Here is a 21,250-nt window from a genome sequence, read left to right as displayed (position 1 = left end):
AGCAAAGCACCAGTTCCAGCTACCCCTGCTCTCTTCCTTTCCTATTGCTTCTGGACCAAAGTGAGCCCAGAAGCATTCTAGAGAGAAGGCAGTAAAATGGGTTGAAGCTAGAGCACATTACCCCTCTGCCATCGCAAATCAGAAGACACAGAAGGCCCATTTTTGGCACAGAAACTGCTTTGGTTACATTGTATGATGACCTCTGTCGGGAGAGAGACAGGGGAAATTTGTCTGTTAATTCTCCTTGACCTCTCAGTAGGGTTGCCATATTTTGGAGAGCAAAAAAGAGGACGCTATGACAGCCATAGTCATATTCAAAGCAAATAACTGCAATTTGTCTCAAATTTTACCCCTGAAAAAAGAAGACGTGTCCTGGAAAGAGAGGACACATGACAATCCTATAAAGTGGCATTCAATACAGGATCCTTCTGGGGGAGTGTCCGAGTTAGGGGTGGTTGCATAATGTTGTGCTGGTTCTGGTCCTACTTGTATGATCATTTCTGAAGGGTGGTATTTGGGGAGTGCTCTTCAGCCCTGTGGAGCCTTCAGTGTAGTGTTCCTCAGGGTTCAGTTGTATCCTCCACGCTGTTTAACATCTACATGAGAATGCTGAGTGGGATTATCTGGAGTTTTAGAGTACATTGTCAGCAATCTGCTGATGACACACAGCTCTGCTTCTCCTTTACATCTGCAGGTATTGCAGTGGACATGCTGGACCATTGTCTTGACTCGGTAATGTACTGGATAGGAACCATTAAACGGATGCTCAATCCAGATAAACCAGGCACTGCTAGTGGGTGGTTCTCTAGACTAGATGGATGGGAGGTTGCCTCCTCTTAATGAAGTTACACTCCTGATCCTGAAAGAGCAGGTACACAATCTGGGGGTACTTCCAACTTGGGAGGTTAGGGGTGAGCAGTGAGCTTTCCAGGTCTGCTGATGACACCACGTGGTTGCAAAGAACTCCAAAAGGATTGCTACAAACTGGGTGAACAGGCAGCATTACAGCAAATGCAATTCAATGTGAACAAGTGGAAAGTAATACATGTTGGGGCAAAAAAATCTTACATATACGGGGTGTGAACTGAAGGGAATTGATCAACTTTTTAGAGATCTCAAGCAGGGAGCTCTTGAAGGAGGGAATTAGAGTAACAACACTAGCACAGCATTAACAAGGGATCCCCAAAAGACAAGGGGACAGTGATTTATCAGTGACAACTACCATAAAATGAAGACAACAAAACAATGCAGTGAAGAATACTCCTGTTCAGGATTCTCCTCCCCCTTGCTTCTGGTTTTCCATACACACGCATACCCAACTGTCAGTCAACATCTTGACATCTTGTGCTCACTGAGCCTGATGAGTCTTCATTGGGTTATTTTGGGTCCGTCCACCCCACTCCCCAGTTGGGTTATTTTTCCTAAATATATTTTGTTTTTCTATAGAGACTGGAATTCTCCCTTGCCAGCTGATATCTCTCATTTGAGCTTAGGTAGTACCATTTTGGTGATGTAAGAAATAGGCACTTGGATAATAAATTCATTATCAGTAAATAGGATTATGTACATGGAGCTACATATTGTGCACTGAAGTTGGCAGATGAAGCTGTCTTATTAGGGCAAGATTTAGCACCTTTTTAGTGACGATTATGGTGATCTTATTATTTATAGCCCGCCCATCTGACTGGGTTGCTCTGAGCAGCTTCCAACACATATAAAAACATAATAAAAACATCCCAATAAAGGGCTGCCTTCAGATGTCTTCTAAAAGTTGTGTAGTTCTTTATCTCCTTGATGTCTGATGGGAGGGTGTTTCACAGGGAGGGCGTCACTACCAAGAATGCCCTCTGGTTCCCTGTTATGGCACCCCTGTTATGGAACCCACTGACTACAAAGGTTCACCTGTCATCTTCCATACTGGCTTACAAATGGCAGATGGAAGCCTATAAATTAAAAATGCTTTAAACTCTTTTTTTAATGGATGGGTCGTGGTAGAAGGGGTCTTGTATGCCTTCTTCTTCTTTTTGTTGGGGTTAATGTTGCTAGGTATATGTAATTTTATGCTTGGAGCTTTATTATACATTATTGTATTTTTTTGTAAACTACTCTGAGAACATAATTTCAATAAATAAATAAATGGATAAAGAACATAAATCTGTTTTTATATTGTTCCGTGGCTAGTGAGCCATGGGATATGCCAGCTGATCCCAGGCAAGTTTCCATATAAAGCTCAACTGCAGCTTTAGTATACATGTGACTGGGGTACAATTATGGTGTTTATAGGTTGCAATTAGGTAGTTCCAGTTAAGTCCTGAACATAGCAAATCTTCTTGCTTAAGGAGCCATTTTCCAGTGGTTCACTTAGCTAGTTCACACTGAAGAAAACTTACTCCTTATCTCCACCATGCTGACCAGCAATCCTAGCACAACTGAAAATTTGGGCTGCCCCGATCCCATCTCCCAGAAATCTCTGGAAAGGGAAGCCCTAAGAGGTTGATGAGTGATATATTGGCTACAGGTATGGTCCAGAGACATTTTATTGCACCTTTCCCTACAATATTTTTTCCATAATTTTATTTTTTCATTTTCATTCACCTGTCTGTTTTCAGATGGTTGGCTCTCCTTGCTCTGTACCTCCTATGAACCTGACCCTTGAGGGAGCACCCGGCCTTGAATTGCCTGGCTTCCTTCCTCCCTCCCTCCCTCCCTCTCTCTCTCTCTTTCTCTCCTGGTACTCTGAAGTAAATCCTATCTTGCTGCTGCTCTGAATACAGAGAATCAGTGGGCCTTGTACATCTTTAATAGTTCAGTAGAAGAGAAAAGTTTAGCAGATGCAGCTTTTTTCACCCTTGTCTCACAAACTGTACCTACTAAAATTCCCTCTTTTACAACAGTTAAAAATACAGTATCGTCCTAAGCTTAGACTTTGCTTACCTGATCAACCCCACCAGTGGGAATGCTCCTGCCTAGCTCTTTACAATATAGACTATATTTCTTACAACAGATTATAAGCATTCATACATCCCCACACAGTTGCATCAACAGTAGAACTGCTAATTCAATCAACTTTCCTCCAAACCTGATAGCACAAAACAAAACTAATAAATGAGTCGGTATGAGAAGCAAACAAACATGTGATTTAATACATGCAGCTGAAAGGAAATCTTTTAAAAATATGTCACATTTGCTATTTGATAAGTCAGTCATTAGGAGGCAGCAGACAGCTCAAAATGTTTTCAAGAATGAAACTGCCTTCCCTGTTAATCTGATTGGATTGGAGATGAAGGGGCAAGCAGTTAAAACAGATTCTGGGGTTTACCACCCTTTAGGGAAGACCTAAAAGTACTATATATGGTTTATCTAAGGCATTATCAAAACTAAGATCCCATGAATGGCATCCATACAAACAGTCTGATACGAAATACTCTGTTAAGACATGAAACCCACTGAGACTTAACTTGCATATAATCAGTTTCAAACTAGGGTGCCAAATGTGATATGACATTATTCTGTTCATGTATGCACACCACTACTGCCAAGCAAAATAGTGGAAGGACACTGCCTTTTCTCCCTGGATCCAACAACAAAGTAAAAACATAGCAAGTTCAAGATAGTAACTCACACTTAAAGCAAATCATTCTAGTTCTCATTTTAAACAGCTATTTCAATTCTCCATTAATGTAGACTCAAGGAAGACTTTTACTAGGCTAGAACATTTAGTTCCTTTCTTTCTCGGCAATGTATAAAGTGAAATAAAGCAAGGATGAATAATACAGTCATCTCCAAAGTTTTAAGCATTACAGTACTGTACTTAAAAGATTTCTGCAGGGAATACTGTACATTACTATGTATGTACATTACTATTACATACAGAAACAGAAATCACTAACTTTTAAGTCTCCAGTGCTAGCAATAATTAATTAATCATGGGCTAGAGCTACATGTTATTCTGAACTTCATTATTCTCTACAGATGATTTCCCAATGTGTAGCAGCCACATCTGTCGTTCTTCTCCATAATGATCATTACCAACATGAAACAAATGTACAATTCAAACTTGAAATTATTGTATAACGTAAATATAGCCTCCTGAATCCTGCAATGAATCTTAAGCTTCCTGCCCTAGTTACTCACTAGGACTTAAAACATAAATTATTGATAATGGGGAAAAATAAACTTACTGTTGTGATGTTCAGATTGTTCTTTGGTTTTGAGTCAGCTGCCAGAGAGAAATCTGTTTAATAAAATAGTGAAACATCAACAAATGGGAAAGGAAGTGAAGTCCAGGTTCTGGTTAAGTGTTGTTTTTCTTCTGCAACACTTCGTAAGTGAAGCAAATAAACAGATAGATGGCTTTGGAGATGGTCCCGCAACATCCAAGAGATGCAACACCCCTCTTCGACTATAAAGACCGATATGTTGTTGAGCTCTGACAGTCCAAAATGGTGAGGTCACTCAGTCTTGCTTGTTAAGCATGGTGTGTCAAAGAATAGGGCTGAAACTCCAAAATAATATTTAATGCATTTTCCAGATCCAGATTTCTCTCTCTATCTCTCGTCCTTTCTGTCTTTCCATTCATGTTTTTATTGCCACAAAAATGCACATAGGTTTGTTCTTCCAGTGCCCTGGGTAAGGCCTGGCTCTGAAATGCATTTCAGTCTCTCAACACAGACAGCTTTCACTGCATTTAGAGTCCCACCAAGGCCCGGCTTTAAAAGCTACTGATTCTTTTTTCCCCCTTCTTCTTTAGCCTTCCTCACAAAAGAAGGGTATTTTGTAAATTACCAGCTCGTTCAGATCAACAAAAGGTACTTTCATAGAAAGCCCCATTTGATTTTGCTCAAATTTGATTACAAGGATGGAGGAAAAAGGAAAGGAAGTCAAAAAGAAAAACCCCAGATGGCTTTTTTCATTCATCTCAGTGAATGAGCTTTATCTGTGCCTTTTGAAACTGTAGCAGTGGAAAAGCATTTCTGTTGGCTTAAAAAAACTTGACAAAAATTATTGGTTTGCCATTTCTCATGTAACTGCCATTGGGAACTGGATGAAAAGACTTTTTTTCATGGGATCGCCTGCTTGGATCAAAATAATGGAGATTAGGTATTTCATTATAAATTACAGTGGGAGATAGAGAGAGGCTGTCATATTAATAGCAACCTGCTCGTGGTCTTCAGTGGTAGCTATTCTCCTAAACAAAGGACCAAGGGGGTTGTCTATTGAACTTGTGCTTTAAGGCCCGATCAATTTTCTATCATCAAGGCAAAAGGTGAGATGACGAACAAAAGAATTCACACATGAGTGACCTCATGAGCTGAGAGATAAAACAGCTTAAAGAAACAAAACACATCCTGAAATTATGGGTGATAAACTGTATAAAAGGAGAAAAAGGAAGAAAAAAGAGAGGGGGGTGGTGGTATGAGTGTTGGTCTATAATTCTTTCTTTTCTTAAGCATATGGACACATTAAAAGCTACTTGTTTTCAGGCACAGTATAATTGCAGCATTTGTTTTGCAAGGCTGTGCCTTGAATCTTGCTATGTACTCCTTCCCCAACAGGGTTCCAGTAATTTCATTCATGAGTAAGCATGCTATTGTGTTTAATGCAGAATGCCCAACAGCCATACACATAGATATGCCCACACAAAGGATTACCACTGACGACAACAACATCAGCAACAGCATACAGACAGAAAGACTGCACAGGACAGTCACTGCATTGAACAATAGTGATACCGCAGGCTGGGCCATATACATGGTGAAAATATTCTTATTAAACAAAGGACCACTTCTATGCTGCTTCACAGATATGTGGTTATATTCCCTGGAGCCACATCTTCCCAATAGAAGAAAGTATACTTTTATTGCAAATACCGCTAGTTGAATTAAAGGATAGCATGTCTGGGAAACATATCTTCCTGAGAGCCTAATAAATTGCTGCCAGTTTGAGTGGTTAGCAGTGGACAAATGAACCAGTGGTCTGATTCAGTATTGTGGAATAGATCAGACTAGCTAGACAACCAGGAGCCACCAAACAAGAGTCATGGGCTCCTCTGTTAATGGTGCATTATCCTGATATTTGGCTGTGAAAGTCATGTGCAGTGTTTAGTACCATGCCTAAGATAACAGAATGAAATGCAGAGGTGGTAAGTGTGTCCCCAGAGCGCCCTCACTCAGTTTCATCTCTGAAGGTGCTTTAATACTAAGAAGTAAGAAACTGAGCACAAAAGATTCAAACAAATCTATATAGTGTGACTGTACCTAGCAGTTTGAAAGCACATCAAAGTGCAAGTAGAAAAATAGGTACCGCTCCTGCGGGAAGGTAAACGGCATTTCCGTGCGCTGCTCTGGTTCACCAGAAGTGGCTTAGTCATGCTGGCCACATGACCCGGAAGTTGTACACTGGCTCCCTCGGCCAATAAAGCGAGATGAGCGCTGCAACCCCAGAGTCAGCCACGACTGGACCTAATGGTCAGGGGTCCCTTTACCTTTACCTTTTACCAGTCAAAGAGAGGATATCAAATGACAATGGTTCTTCCTTCAGCTGAACCAGTACCTTATGGAAATCAAACACAGTACTATATTTAATGCCCCCACAAGCACCTCCTGTTAGGCAATCCTTGAAAAAGATCTCACTCAACTTCTATTTGATACCACCATGAATGCAAGGCACTAAGAGAAAACTTGAACTGCACTCCAGAAAGTGCTCTGGCAGGACTGAAATGGCTAAGAGCCAATAAACAGAAGCACAATCTAGGCAAAATGAAGATGCTACTAGCCTGTGGTCCATCCACCCAGATTAGTCGTATTTTTCCTGTTTTGGAGGTTGCATTCCTCTTAAACCTTAAAGTTAGGGACTAAAGGGACAGATCTGCAATTCAGAGATGCTCCTTGATCTGCCCTTGTCATTTGAAGTACTTTAATAGATTGATCCTTTAGCACAGAGCAACTTTTACCTCTGTCAAAGGTGATCTGCCCAAGACAGCAGCTCTCTCACCCTCTTCCTTGTCTAACTGCAACACAACAGCCCTGCAGTGCTGCCAGTAGGTATTACTCTCTGGTAGATGCTGGCATCACCCTCCCGCTTACTCTTGCAGCCCAGATGGAAGAGGACCTGGGATACACCAAAGCAATCACTTTTTAAAAGCCTCCAAGCCAAGACATCCAACACTCAACCTACACACAAATTGCTGGGGAAAGCAGGATTAGCTTCCAGCTGCCTTATCCTAGTCCAAGATCAAAGCAGCTTGCTCGTTTCCATGGCAGACCCCACTAAACCTCCTAAAACCAAGGAACTCTGAAACCAACACATCCTGCATTTACTAGACTGTTCCCTTATATGCTACTGAGAGTGCAAAGGCAGCCCACACCCCCTGAGTTTCTCTCTGCTCTCAGAAGAATGTGTTGACCTCTTACAATCCTGTTCCTAAACTTATTCTGAAATAGCATTGCCATACATCCTCTTTTTCCAGGACACATCCTCTTTTTCAGGGGTAAAAATTCTGTCCAGGCAGATTTTTTTGAACTTGCCAAAATGCCCAGGGGTGTGAGAGCAGGCTACTTTTTATGTTGCATATACAGTACTAGACAACCAAGTATGAAACATATATGTATTCTGTGTGAGTTTTGTTTTTGTATATTTTGAAGGGGCATTGTAGAATGTGCCCACTTCTGCTCCTGAACCCCTTCCCCCACACCACTCCAGACACCAGCACATGTGTCCTCTTTTTGCTCTTAAAAATATGGCAACCCTATTCTAATACTTTATTAAAAATAAAAGGTAGAAGAAAAGAAGGCAGAAGTTCAAAACAGACTACAAAATAAATCAGATCACTGTGGCTCTAAAACTGGACCAATCCCAGCCTATTCATTACAATATAACAATTCTACTTTTAATGAAGCTGAACTTGTAAGTAAAGATCCCTGATGGTGGGAGGGAACACATAAGCAGGGCAGCTCAGCTTTTTAAAGTCTATCTTCCCTCTCCTGGGAGGAGTCATCCCAGGCTCTTTCTTACCAAGAAAATCCAGAGTCAGCTGTGCAAGCCCCTCGTGTCCCTCAGGCAAACATCTTCCTTATTCCATTTGAAGAGAATGGGAGGAAGATATGTGACAGCTTGACCTAGAGAAATGGTGGGGTAGATCTGGGCCTTTCTTCACATTACCAACATAGGTAGATAGCCTATCCTCAGTCATCCATGCTTTGACTACTGTAATGTGTTCTATTTGGGTTGCCTTTGAAGACTTCAACAACTGTAGTTAGCTCAGGATACAACTGCCAGGTTGTTAACAAGGGCTTGGCATTATGGTCATGTTATACCAACTGTTGTATTAATCACACTAGCTCCTAGTTCATTTCTGGCCTTGAGTCAAATGTCTAGCTTATATTAATATTCTTAATTAAATTTATATACTGCCCTTCATCCAAGGATCACAGGGCGGTTTACTGTATATAAACACAAAAATACATAACATAGTAACAAACAAAAACCACCACCACCACCCAGTTTTAAAGGCCATATATTGTTTAATTAGCCAAAGGCCTGTGAGAAAAGGAAAATTTTTGCCTGGTGTCTAGGTAAAAAAGGTAAAGAACCTCTGATTGGTTAAGTTCAGTCAAAGGAGACTATGGGATGTGGCGAAGATCTTGCTTCAGGCCGAGGGAGCTGGCATTTGTCCACAGACAGCTTTCCAGGTCATGTGGCTAGCATGACTAAACAGTTTCAGGCACAACAGAAGCCAGAGTGCATGAAAACACCATTTACCTTCCCATCACAGTGGTACTTATTTATCTACTTGCACTCGTGTGCTTTCGAACTGCTAGCTGGGACAGAGCAACGGGATCCCCTGGTGCAGGGATTTAACTGCCAACCTTCTGGTCAGCAAGCCCAAGAGGCTCAGTGGTTTAGACCACAGCGCCACCCACGTCCCTTTGCCTGGTGTTTAGATGTATATCAAAGGTGCCAGGTAAGCTTCCCTGGGGAGAGCATTCCCAAAATGAGGAGCCACCACAGAAAAGGCCTGTTCTCGTGATGCCACCCTCCAGATCTCTCGTGCAGAAGGCACTCAAAGATGGGCCTCAGTTGATGACCATAGGGTCCATGTCTGTTCATAAGGAGAGAGGCAGTCTTGCGATATTGTGGTCCTGGGTCATTTAAGGTTTTATAGGTCAAAACCATCACTTTGAATTGGACCTGGAAACTAATTGTCAGCCAGTGCAGTCAGGCTAGGATTGGCGTTTTATGCTCAGTCTTGTCCTGGTGAGCAACCTGGCCACTGAATTCTGCATCAGCTGAAATTCTGAACCATCTCCAGAGGCAGTCCCACATTGCAGACAACAGAGGTTAGGCTATCCCTGTCAAGATAGGAGCACAGCTGAGCCACCAGCCGAAGCTGATGGAAGGCACTCCATGCCGCCAAGACCACCCGAGCCTCAAATGACAGCAAAAGATCTAGGAGTACCCTCCAAGCACTCCTTCAGAGGACATGTAATCCCATCAAGGGCAGGCAACCTCTCATCCATCCTGTCTAGGGAACAACCCACTAACAGTGCCTCAGTCTTATCTGGATTGAGCTTCAGTTTATTGGCTCTCATCCAGCCCATTACTGAGGCAAGACAATGATCCAGGACATCCACTGCTGCACCTACAGGGGTAAAGGAGAAGTAGAACTCCAAAACTCCAGGTGACCCCACTCAGCAGTTTCATGTAGATGTTAAACAGCATGGGGGATAAAATCGAACCCTGGGGAACCTCATATTGAAGACTTGATGGTTATTTCTGCCTGAATATAGAACCTTACATTTGTCCCTACTGAAATTCATTTTGTTACCGTAGTTTTGGCTCAGTTCTCCGATCTGTTAAGGTCATCTTGAATCCTGATTCTGTCTTCTGCAGTATTAGCTACCCCTCACAGTTTTATTTTGTTAAATTGTATTTCCACTTGTAAGCTGCACTGGAAATCCATTATGAAAGGTGAAGCAAAAGTATTATTATTATTATTATAGTTATTATTATTATTAATTAGCTTTCCAGGATTCCAAATTTTGCTTTGTCACCTCCCAAGTCCCTCTCCCTCCATACTCAAATCACATGGGTTCTGAAATTAAATTTTATCACTTTATTTGACTACAGAGGTTGCCATTGTGTTTTTTTAAAACTAAAACTAAAATTGCTGGAAAAAGTACTGGAAAATTGGATGAGAGAATGTGTCAGTTAAATAGGAAGAAATGAAACATTTCCCTTCAACTGAGCTAATGTGCTCCTTTATGCAATGTATAAAAAAGTGTTTCATGCAACTGAAGTACTCTTAAATCTACATTATCCTCATTTATGTGTATTATCCTAATCCTGGCAAGGAATGATGAACACTTTAAGAACAGTAGCACTCAGTTTCTAATAGAAAAATAAAGCCTCTTTATCATCAGATAGAGACAGGAAGGATCCCACAAGTACAACTACAATTATCCAAAGAAATCCAAAGACATCTTTAAAGTTTATTTCAGCATAACATACGGTATTGATTCAAAATTTCCCTTGCAATGTAAACCTAGGCCACATCTCCATTACTTGATATATTCTTGAAGACATACAACTGGGTAAAAGTGGTAAGAGGAACCAGTATATATTTGCCTAAGGAAGGGGAACAGGGAGCAGTTGTTTGGGATTCAACAGAGATAAGCACCTCAGTACTATTCCCAAGTTTATCCACAAGCCTATTCTGACATACTTCATCTTTTTTTGCATCGGCCATCAACATGTTTTACACATGCTACTTCACAAAATGTAATTATGTTAAGTGCTTAACATTACTATTTAAAGCACAGGTGGGGAATGATCACTGACCAATTTCTAGCAAACCAAGTAATGTCTACTGGTTGTAGTATTTCTATTGTGTTTGTAAGTTGCTTTGAGTCATTTCTGAGTAAAGTGACTAATTAATAAAGAATATGAATAGTTTCAGGGGTCTTCCAAATAATACTAAACTAGATGGGCTTTAGTCCAATCTAGCAAGACACTTATATTGTAAACAAGAGTGCCTAGTTAACACTTTAGTTGTTAAGAGATTCTTTAGTTGCTAACAGCAGCCGGCAGAGTACGGTAGTGTTGAAGAGCCAACTTCCCAACACCAGTGTCACAGCCACTTATTGGAACAGGGCAGGGCAGCAGCGAAGTTGAGGCTGTGTGGATACACCAATGGAGCCAATACAGAAGTGCTGCACCATTCCACTAAAAATAAAATAAAATGATTAAAACTAGTAAGTTTTGTAACTGGAGTGCGTATATCAAGAACTCTCTTGATATATGTTGCAACTCTCTTGGGCTGCAACATATTAATTCCCTGGCAACTGCAGCCCAATCAAGGAAACATATCCATTAAATCTTAATATCTACACTAGTAAGTAAGAGGCTGCTCCATCAAATAGCCAAGTCATAAGCCACATAGAGATTTGTATGTCAACATGCACCTTGAACGTGGTTCAGCAGAATATTGACAGTCTGTGCATTTCCTTCAGAACTGGTGTAATATCTTCCGGGTAGGCTGTCTCACTTAAAAGTGTAGCTGCAGCATTTCATAGAATCATAGAGTTGGAAGAGACCACAAGGGCCATCGAGTCCAACCCCCTAAATGGGGGGCCTGAAGCTTCCAAGCCAACCTCAAATGTAGTACCATGTAGAATGCATTGCAATAATCTAACCTTGAAAGTACTGATGTAAGGGTCACTGTGGTCTGGTTATCCCTACAGTATATGGAATATCAGCCGGATGTGGGAAAAGGCACTGCTCGCTTGAATGCCACTTGTGCCTCATTGACAGTGATGGATCTTGGAGCACCTCCACACCAGAGGCGCCAGCTTCTCCAGAGGATGAGAGGGGGCAATGCGATGTTACACAACGTCCTCTGAATATTGTGAGGGGCTAGAACTGCCTCACCCTCAACTTCTAGGAGTTTGTGCCAATGCTGCACACTATACACTTGCTTCTTCAAAGAAAGTGCAACCCTGCCCAGAGCAGGCAACTTCTCTAATTCCCAGACAAGGGAATCACCCATCCACAGTGCTTCCATTCTGTCAGGATTCATCTTCAGCTTACTGGCCCTCATCCAGCCCACCACTGCATCTAGACAACAGTCTAGGACCTTCACAGCCTCTTCTGACTCAGGGCAGAGGTTGAGAGGGCGTGTAGTTGAAGCATCATGTCCACATCCTCAGGCCTCAGAAACTAAAATTGGTCCCACAAAACTGGACCAGACAAAAGTTAGGAACTTCTGCTGTTTGACAGAGGCTCACAGCTAAGTGAACATTCACACCTATTCTTCTATACATGAGCTTCCATTCTGTTTTCCAGACACAATTCAAAATGCTGATTTTAATTTAAAAACCTTTGCATCAGAGATGGGGAACCTCAGGCTCAGGGGCCACAAGCAACCCTCCAGGCCTGTCTAGATGACCCTTGGGGCTCTCCCCTGGCCATACACCTCTCATGTCAAACCCCCATCCTTGCACAGCCTTGCACCCTCCCTTGAGTGTGTTTGCCTGGCTGCGTCCTCCATGCTTGCCTGGAAGGAGGATAGTGAGGGCCATGTGAGTGGGCAGAAATTAGCCTATTGTAAAAGTTAAAATTCACATTTCTTGTTCTGCCCACTTTTGCCTTTGTCCCAATCCACCAATGAAAGGTTTCTCAGAAGGGAGGATGGCCCTCCAACTGAAAAAAATGTTCCTTACCCCTGCTCCATAATGTGTGTATTATCATCTGGCACATGGTCCCTTTAAGAGAAACAGTTATAACCCAAGAGACCAGCTCCTGGAAAGCTCCTTCAAATTTAGAGGGAGGCCTGTTGCTTGCGCTAGTAACTTGCATTGATATGAAATGAGATAATCTGGTTTTTTAGTTTATTGTTGATTTTAATTATTTCTGAATGTTTTAAATAATTCAGTTTGTTTGCTTGTTTGTTTTGTGTACCGCCCTTCATCTGAAATCTCAGGGCAGTTCATAGCATAAAAATACAATAATAATTGTTTTTAATAAGTTTTTTTTTACTGAAAATGTTATTGTTTTATTCTTTCTGTAATCAAACAGGATATAAATTTTGTGAAATAAACAAACAAATACCAATCACAAACCCCTGAAAAGCATACTATAGAAACTTAGCATCTGCTACACCAAAACATCAATGCATGATCCTCAAACTGCAACAATACAATTTAAAAGTAACATACGAGTCCAGGAAAGACATCCCCATCAGTGGTCTGCTCTCATGCAACTGTGTAGGACAAAATGCCAAAGAACAGGAAGACTTATAAGAGCAGGTGCACATGACACTACAACACCTCCCTGCAACAAACAAACTGTAAGAAATCAGGCAGAAAACAGAAAGAAAAGATGTAATGTCTGTCCAAACAGAATCTGTATGTGCAGAATGGCCTACACACAGGCATCAAGTTCCATTGGCCATAAGAGATTTCTGGAATAAGGTCAGACTTTGAAAGTGGGGAGAACAGTGATCCCAAAGATAATACAAAATAAAAAAATTCCTTCCCGTAGCACCTTAAAGACCAACTAGGTTAGTACTTGGTATGAGCTTTCGTGTGCATGCACACTTCTTCAGAACATGCCATCAAAACAGTGTCCTTCAGCTATCTACTGGACAAACAGGCCAAACCTTACGCCAAAGAATAAATGGACATAAATCCGACATCAGGAACCACAAGACAGAGAAACCAGTAGGAGAACACTTCAATCTCCCAGGACAATCTATACAAGATCTCAAAGTAGCTGTTCTATTACAAAGGAATTTCAGAAATAGACTGGAAAGAGAAGCTGCTGAATTGCAACTTATTACCAAACTTAAAACCATGGAGAGACCTGGTCTGAACAAAGACATTGGATTCTTATCTCATTATACATGACAAAGCCATTTTTCACCTTCTTACCCCTTGCTTTTTCCTGTAAGACCTATTGCAGTCGTTAAGAGTCGTCAACAGGCTCATCACAGCTATCTGCCAATCACCCAATCCCACCACCATTCTGAGTAATACCCCTCCCCACCTTCTCACTATATAGAAGGGTCTGGTGACTTCTGTTTCAGTGTATCTGAAGAAGTGTGCATGCACACGAAAGCTCATACCAAGTACTAACTTAGTTGGTCTTTAAGGTGCTACTGGAAGGAATTTTTTTATTTTGTTTTGACTATGGCAGACCAACACGGCTACCTATCTGTAACTGAACAATAAAGTGATCCATGTGTACCTCTCCAGCAGCAAAGACTGTTGGAAGCTCTTCTGAGGACATCCCATTAGGACATTTAGGAATTCAGGTAGGGAACTATCAGAGAGAGGACTTTTGGGGGGGAGGGGGAGGGGTTGTACCAACTGTGGAGCTCCCTTCAGTGAGAAATCCACCCAGCACTTTCTTAATATTTGTTTTAGTGCCACTGGAATGCTAGTCTATTTATATGGCCTCTTAAGTTTTTGTTCTGTGTTCTTGGTGTTTTACCTAATGCCTTCTTTGGTTTGGCTGTTAGAACTGCTTTAAACTAGTAATTTATTTTATCTACAATCTAGAGTAATGTTGGTGTGACTAATTTTTTTTTAAAAAAACAGCTGTTTTAGCAACCTTGAATAAGGTATACATTTTGTTATGACTAAACAACAACAACAATAATAATCGGGTTCAGCCAAGTTAGAAGCGAATTATTTGAGAAGGCAAAAATTTTAGAGTATTCTCATACCACTGTTATTCATCTTTTAGCTGGGGATCAGTGTCTCAACATGGTGATCATTGCAATACTAATAGGCTCTGAATGAAGATCTGCTGTATTGGTATTGGTATTGCACACAACTGCCTGCCATGAATTTGTTTCACAAATGGTTAATTCATGTTTCTAAAATAGTTGCTCTGAAATCCTTATACATCCCAAAATAGCTTAGCACAAAACAAGTGAGTAGGGATTTCCATATATTAAAAATCAATATAAATATGATATTGTTTATATTATACATGTTTCATGTGGACTGCTCTGTTACAGTGAAATATTGTTGCAGTCTGGCAACTCCAGCCCTAAATTGCCATGACAACACAAACGTATAATTACATATTTCTATATATAAATGCACTGAATGTTAACTAATGAAAGAGAATGGAACTTATTCTAAATTTGCAGTGGAAGGCAATAGGTAGTATTGGAGAGATTTTAAGAATCATGCTTTCATTTGAAGCAAAAAGTAATTACTAAAATAGCAATAAAATACTTTTTGTAATAACTTGATATGGAGTCCAATCCTTAGCATGATTACTCAGTCAAAAGTCTCACTGTGTTTTATGTCACCTATTCCCATGTAAGTGTGCACAGGATTACAGCCTCCAACATTATAGCTACAGTGGTACCTCGGGTTAAGTACTTAATTTCTTCCGGAGGTCCGTACTTAACCTGAAACTGTTCTTAACCTGAAGCACCACTTTAGCTAATGGGGCCTCCTGCTGCCGTTGCGCCGCTGGAGCACGATTTTTGTTCTCATCCTGAAGCAAAGTTCTTAACCTGAAGCACTACTTCTGGGTTAGCGGAGTCTGTAACCTGAAGTGTATGTAACCTGAAGCGTATGTAACCCGAGATACCACTGTACTCCGATCTTTCAGCCTTTTAGTTTTATACCACAGCGACTGGAGACAGGCAGTCAGGTCATGCATCCATAGCAGTGACCAGAGGAGGAATGACCACTGGGGAGAAGTCCAGAGATAAGAAATGCATCTGCAGCAGCACAACTGGACACCTTCATTGCACTTGGGCAAAAGTATTGCACTTGGGCAAAAAAAATGAGAGGCACAAATACAAGATGGGTGACACCTGGCTTGAGAGCAGTACATGTGAAAAGGATCTAGGAGTCTTCGTTGACCACAAACTTGACATGAGCCAACAGTGTGACGCAGCAGCCAGAAAAGCCAATGCAATTCTGGGCTGCATCAATAGGAGTATAGCATCTAGATCAAGGGAAGTAATAGTGCCACTGTATTCTGCTCTGGTCAGACCTCACCTGGAGTACTGTGTCCAGTTCTGGGCACCACAGTTCAAGAAGGACACTGACAAACTGGAACGTGTCCAGAGGAGGGCAACCAAAATGGTCAAAGGCCTGGAAACAATGCCTTATGAGGAACGGCTAAGGGAGCTGGGCATGTTTAGCCTGGAGAAGAGGAGGTTAAGGGGTGATATGATAGCCATGTTCAAATATATAAAAGGATGTCACATAGAGGAGGGAGAAAGGTTGTTTTCTGCTGCTCCAGAGAAGCGGACACGGAGCAATGGTTCCAAACTACAAGAAAGAAGATTCCACCTAAACATTAGGAAGAACTTCCTGACAGTAAGAGCTGTTCGACAGTGGGATTTGCTGCCAAGGAGTGTGGTGGAGTCTCCTTCTTTGGAGGTCTTTAAGCAGAGGCTTGACAACCATATGTCAGGAGTGCTCTGATGGTGTTTCCTGCTTGGCAGGGGGTTGGACTCGATGGCCCTTGTGGTCTCTTCCAACTCTATGATTCTATGATTCATCTGCCCCAGCTGCAACAAAACATTTATCTCCTGTATCGATCTCTACAACCATAGCAGCCGCTGTAACCTTCCAACAGTTTTGAGTTAGACTTCATCCCCAAAGGCACACTCCTCCATTGTCTCCCGAAACAGACAGATGCCAACAACAGCAACATTGTTGCCAACACAATACACTATAATCTTGTATTATGTTTTTGTTGTATTTGTGTAATTTTGAGGGATATCTAAAATTACATTTTTAAAGTGGTTTATAACAGATACACTTCTTGAGATAAACTTCCTGGGTGCAATCTAAGAAACGTCATTTACCATAAAATCCCATTATAAGGAGTGGAAATTAAGTGAAGGATAAATCATATGCTGCACATTTTGAAGGCAAATTGGAAGGCTATTTTACAGAGCTCCTTGAGGTGGCCACCTTTCATTATCAGCCATTTCCCCACTTCCTGACTGTCACAGAACAATGCTGCATTATGATATAGCATTACTATGAGTGGAATTCTGGAAGAACATGTGTTTTCCATTACACGAAAGCAAAAATAATCCTTTAATTTTAATCCTGCTATCATCCTACCCTTCTTTTTACAGCAATACAGCAAGAAAACCAGAAGTTGGACTTGGACTTATTAATTATTATTAGTAGTAGTAGTAGTATTTAGTATTATTTTTAGTTTTAGTATTATTATTTAAATATCTCTCAGTTACAGTTTACAGTAAAGTCTCGGTGCAACTTCACAATAAAATACAGCATATAAAACAATTTAAAACCAGAAAAAATTTAAATCAGTAACAATACAATATACTTAAAATGCTCAGCCAAAAGCAAATTATTAATTATTATTATTATTATTATTATTATTATTATTATTATTAGTTATTTTTACCCACCCATCTGACTGGAGTTTCCCCAGCCACTCAGGGAAGTCCTACACATCCCACTAAAATATGAGCACTACCATAGGAGGCAACATTAGTTAACCGAAGGCTTGAGTAAACAGAAAAGTCTTAGCCTGCATCTAAAACTGATGAAGATGATGCCAGGCATGTCTCACTTTAGAGAGTGTTCCATAGTCAGGGGGGTACCACTGAAAAGGCCCATTCTCATGTGGTACTATGGGGAAATAAACAAAAACCTTTAAATTTTTATCTATTTGACAGAATTACATGAAATGTACACAAAATGTACACATACATTAGCCCCTTCTGAGTCAATAATGTCTCAAATTAGACACAAACTAGCAAAAAACACCCAGCATTGCTCAGGAATTCTAAGAAACAAACAAACAAACAAAAAATGCTCAGATTTATAAATAGATAGATCCTCCGAACTGAATCAGGGAACACTCAAGCAGGATCTAGCCACAAATCACTGTTTAACTGTTTAACTATCAAAGTTGCTTTATCCATTTCAGGTCCTGCCCATAAATATAATGCTTAAACAACTTAAGTTTGGCAGAGATTACTGGGTAAATTCATTCTTAGGGGAAAGAGAGCTCGGTTACGCAGCAAAATATTGTATAACAATGCAACAAGGGAGGTCTGGGAATGCCCCATTCGAACTTGGTGTCTTTGATTCAAGATCCAGGAGGAAAGCCAATAGAATTGGAAGTTTACAAGTTTAGGACATGGCCCTTTCTTACCATTACCTCAACATTAATTCTTAAGGTAGAAAATTCATTTTTATTCAGTGTGTTAAGTGCTTAGTGAAAAATATACAAGAAAGCTGCCCCTGATCTACCTGCTGATTCCACTTGGAAAGCACCCCACGTTTTGTGAAGGCTAGGAACAAGTAGGTCTATATATATTCAGGGATTTTTATGTAAGTGATTCCCCACTACATAAGGAACAGATTTGGCTAAAATTCTCAATGTTAACATGGTATTGGTTTAATTTTAATCAATTGTTTTTCTTTCTGATAAAACCCAGACAAAGAGATGACTGCTTTAAAACTTATGGTCAATGTTTCTGCTACATTAAAGGATGCAGTATCAACCATATACAAAATATTAATTGAGGTAGAATTTGGCTATCTTATGGCAGCAAAAAATCCTTGGAAAATGGATCTTCCAGTAATAATCTCTAATGAAAAGTGGGAAATATTTTGGGAGAAAAACCTTTTAAAACAGTTTCAGCTCAATTAAGGGAATCCTCTTTGCAACTTACAGAAGTGGTATCATGCACATGATACTGGGGCAACATCAACCTGTTGCAGGGGATGTGGGAAATGGGATCTTACATTCATATTTGGTTTTGCAAACCTTTTTTGGTATTTAAATAGTTGAGTTTAATAAACAACCTTCCCCTCAACTTGCTTTACTTGGAATAAAGGACATGTCTACTCCACTAATTGCTTATAAAGGAACCTTCAACATTATTCCTCATGGCAAAACATGGAATTAACCATGTGATGGCACACTGCCTTGAGTTTGAACATTGAAGCATGGTACTCCGCAGCATGGACAATAACCCTGGCTGAAAAGCCGACATGCCAAATTCATGTGACCAAAGGGAATTCTAATCCCCATGTTTTCTATAATGCGTGGCAGAAGGTTTATAATCCCCCGATATCTCATAGTAATATGTGGAAAGGTTTTTGGAGTAAACTGTAAGAACTGAAGTTGATATTTTTAAGCAAAGTGGGTCATGTGTTGTGAGTTATGTTGTTTTATGTGTGATGTGAAAAATGAAAATTCATAGCAGCAGCAGCAACAACAACAACAACAACAACAACAACAACATGATGGTTTCCTGTTGTCACAGGATATCACAGAAAAATCCATAAAAGCCAGTACTGTAGGTTTAAATAGCCCAAGTTAATGTAAGAAAATAGTCCTTCCTGAATGCTCCCCATGACAAATGACAAAAATGGAGCCTGCAATTCTTGCAAGTGCTTCATAAGTAAACAAGGACCAGCCATGGTTTTTAATACCTCTAAAGAGGCTGGGAAGCAAAGGTTTCATACTTGGCTTCGCAGCATATGAATGGCAGAGGGAGATTAATTGGCTACAGCTGGTGTTAATTGTGATGCAAGTGGATTTACTGAATGGGTATTTTATGGATTTATTGTTTTTTCCCTTGTTCAGCTGCTGTTGTGCAGGTTAAAAGGATAATGCAGTGGGCAGGACCATAGATGGGGAGGTGGGAAGCGGGATGCATAGCCTGCAAGAGGTAGAGCAGTTGCTGGCTTTCACATGTTCAGGTGCTTAGTTAAAATGCTATCTCAGCCAGAAGCCTTTTTCAAGTTATTTGCTTACTGAATCAATAGAACAATAATAAGAAAAAACAATTATAGTATATTAAATTACAATCAAGATAACATAGTAGACATTACACATACTTCCATTTTGGGCATTTCCAGATAGTCATTTTATTGTGCAAAGACTGCATACTTGTTAGCCATAGAAAATGCAAAAAGTCTTTCACCCACCTAGCAAATCTGTGACAAAGAAATCCCATTTTCCACCACTTTCTAAAATACGAATTTAATTAGAAAGGAAAAACAGAAATCAGGTGATCCACTAAGGCTTTTCTCCAAGAATAACCTCCCACCCACTCACCACATTGCTTCCTATGGAAAAGAACTGGCCCATCACTCCACTTCATTATATAAGGCCATTCAATTGCCCAGTCAGTCCCTATTTACAAGTGTAGTATTATTCCTTGGAAAAGCAAAACAAGACAGGAAAACAAGACTTTAAAAGCACTTCATAAAATGACACTTTGGGGGAAGTATAGGCTTAAAGGAAAATGAGCAGTATTCTTGACAGCCAATTTGTCACACTTCAGTAGAATAAAGGAGACAAGAACAGATGTTTTTGTGGATGAATCAATGAGAAATAACTCCGCCAAGAGAGAGAGCATGGGCTTGATTGGAAAATGTTCCTACAGTGTCCCTTATGAAATTTCATTCAGGCAACTTTTGTGCAATGGGAGCTCAAGAAAGAAATCTTCCTATGGATGGAAATGGATAATTCTGTACTAGGATGTTATCTGCGTTTAGTTCCCTTGGGAATAGGGGAGACGGGGGAAAATAAGGGATACCACACATTACCACATCTTTTAAAATACTTTGTACATTAAAAATATGAAGTATCCATGCAATACACTAATTTACAAATGTGTAATATGCAACTAAATAAATTAGATTGGGATTGGCTACTGCTCCCATTTGAGTGTATACTTGATAGCAAAACTATGTCTGTTGTCAGGAAATGTGTGAAATGTCCCTTACAATTTTTATTATTACCATCATCATTATTAGTAGTACATATTACAGCAATTTTAAATTTAATATTAATATTAGAAACAAATTAAAACAAATTACAATCACAGTTCTGGATGGGTTTTGAAAATATGTATCTTAGGTGTCAAAAACAAAGAAGTAGATCTTCAGCATATGATGGAAAATATATAATGAAGGCGCCTGTAGAGAGGAATTTTACAACTTGGAGCTATCACAGAGAATGCTTTTCCCGGGTCACTACCACAAAAACTTCTGAGAATGGTAGGACTAAATAGAGGGCTTCTCTGCTGATCTTAAGACCTGACAGCATCTGTAGGGAAGGGGGCAGTCTTTCAGACGTTGCTGAAGTTGTTTAGGATTTCAAACACTTAAATTGGGCCCAGAAATTAAAGGACAACAAATGCACATTTTAAAACAAGGGTTCTATGAATTCTAAATGAAACCCGAGCCAGAAATCTGGCTGCTGCATTTTG

At 40.3% G+C, this 21,250-nt stretch overlaps 1 protein-coding gene across 19 annotated transcripts in view; it reads right to left on the bottom strand.

The window, feature by feature from the left end:
* Positions 1-21,250, bottom strand: part of LOC307217112 (uncharacterized protein) — a 479,205-nt gene that overhangs the window by 418,050 nt on the left and 39,905 nt on the right. For 17 of the 19 annotated variants that reach the window (XR_013839388.1, XR_013839389.1, XR_013839390.1 and 14 more), the window contains one exon: positions 4,182-4,234. Coding sequence is in view for 7 of the 19 variants with exons in the window: in XM_079978210.1 (XP_079834336.1) it covers positions 4,182-4,234 (53 nt within the window). In the remaining 12 variants the exon portion in view is untranslated. Of the gene's footprint in view, positions 1-3,125; positions 3,572-4,181; positions 4,235-21,250 lie in introns of those variants that run through there. The other 2 variants (XR_013839397.1, XR_013839399.1) reach the window with 2 other exon arrangements.

The sequence above is a fragment of the Podarcis cretensis genome, assembly GCF_951804945.1.
Source record: "Podarcis cretensis genome assembly, chromosome: 5".
NCBI classification, from domain to species: Eukaryota; Metazoa; Chordata; class Lepidosauria; order Squamata; family Lacertidae; genus Podarcis; species Podarcis cretensis.
This window is presented reverse-complemented; position numbering and strand designations above follow the sequence as displayed.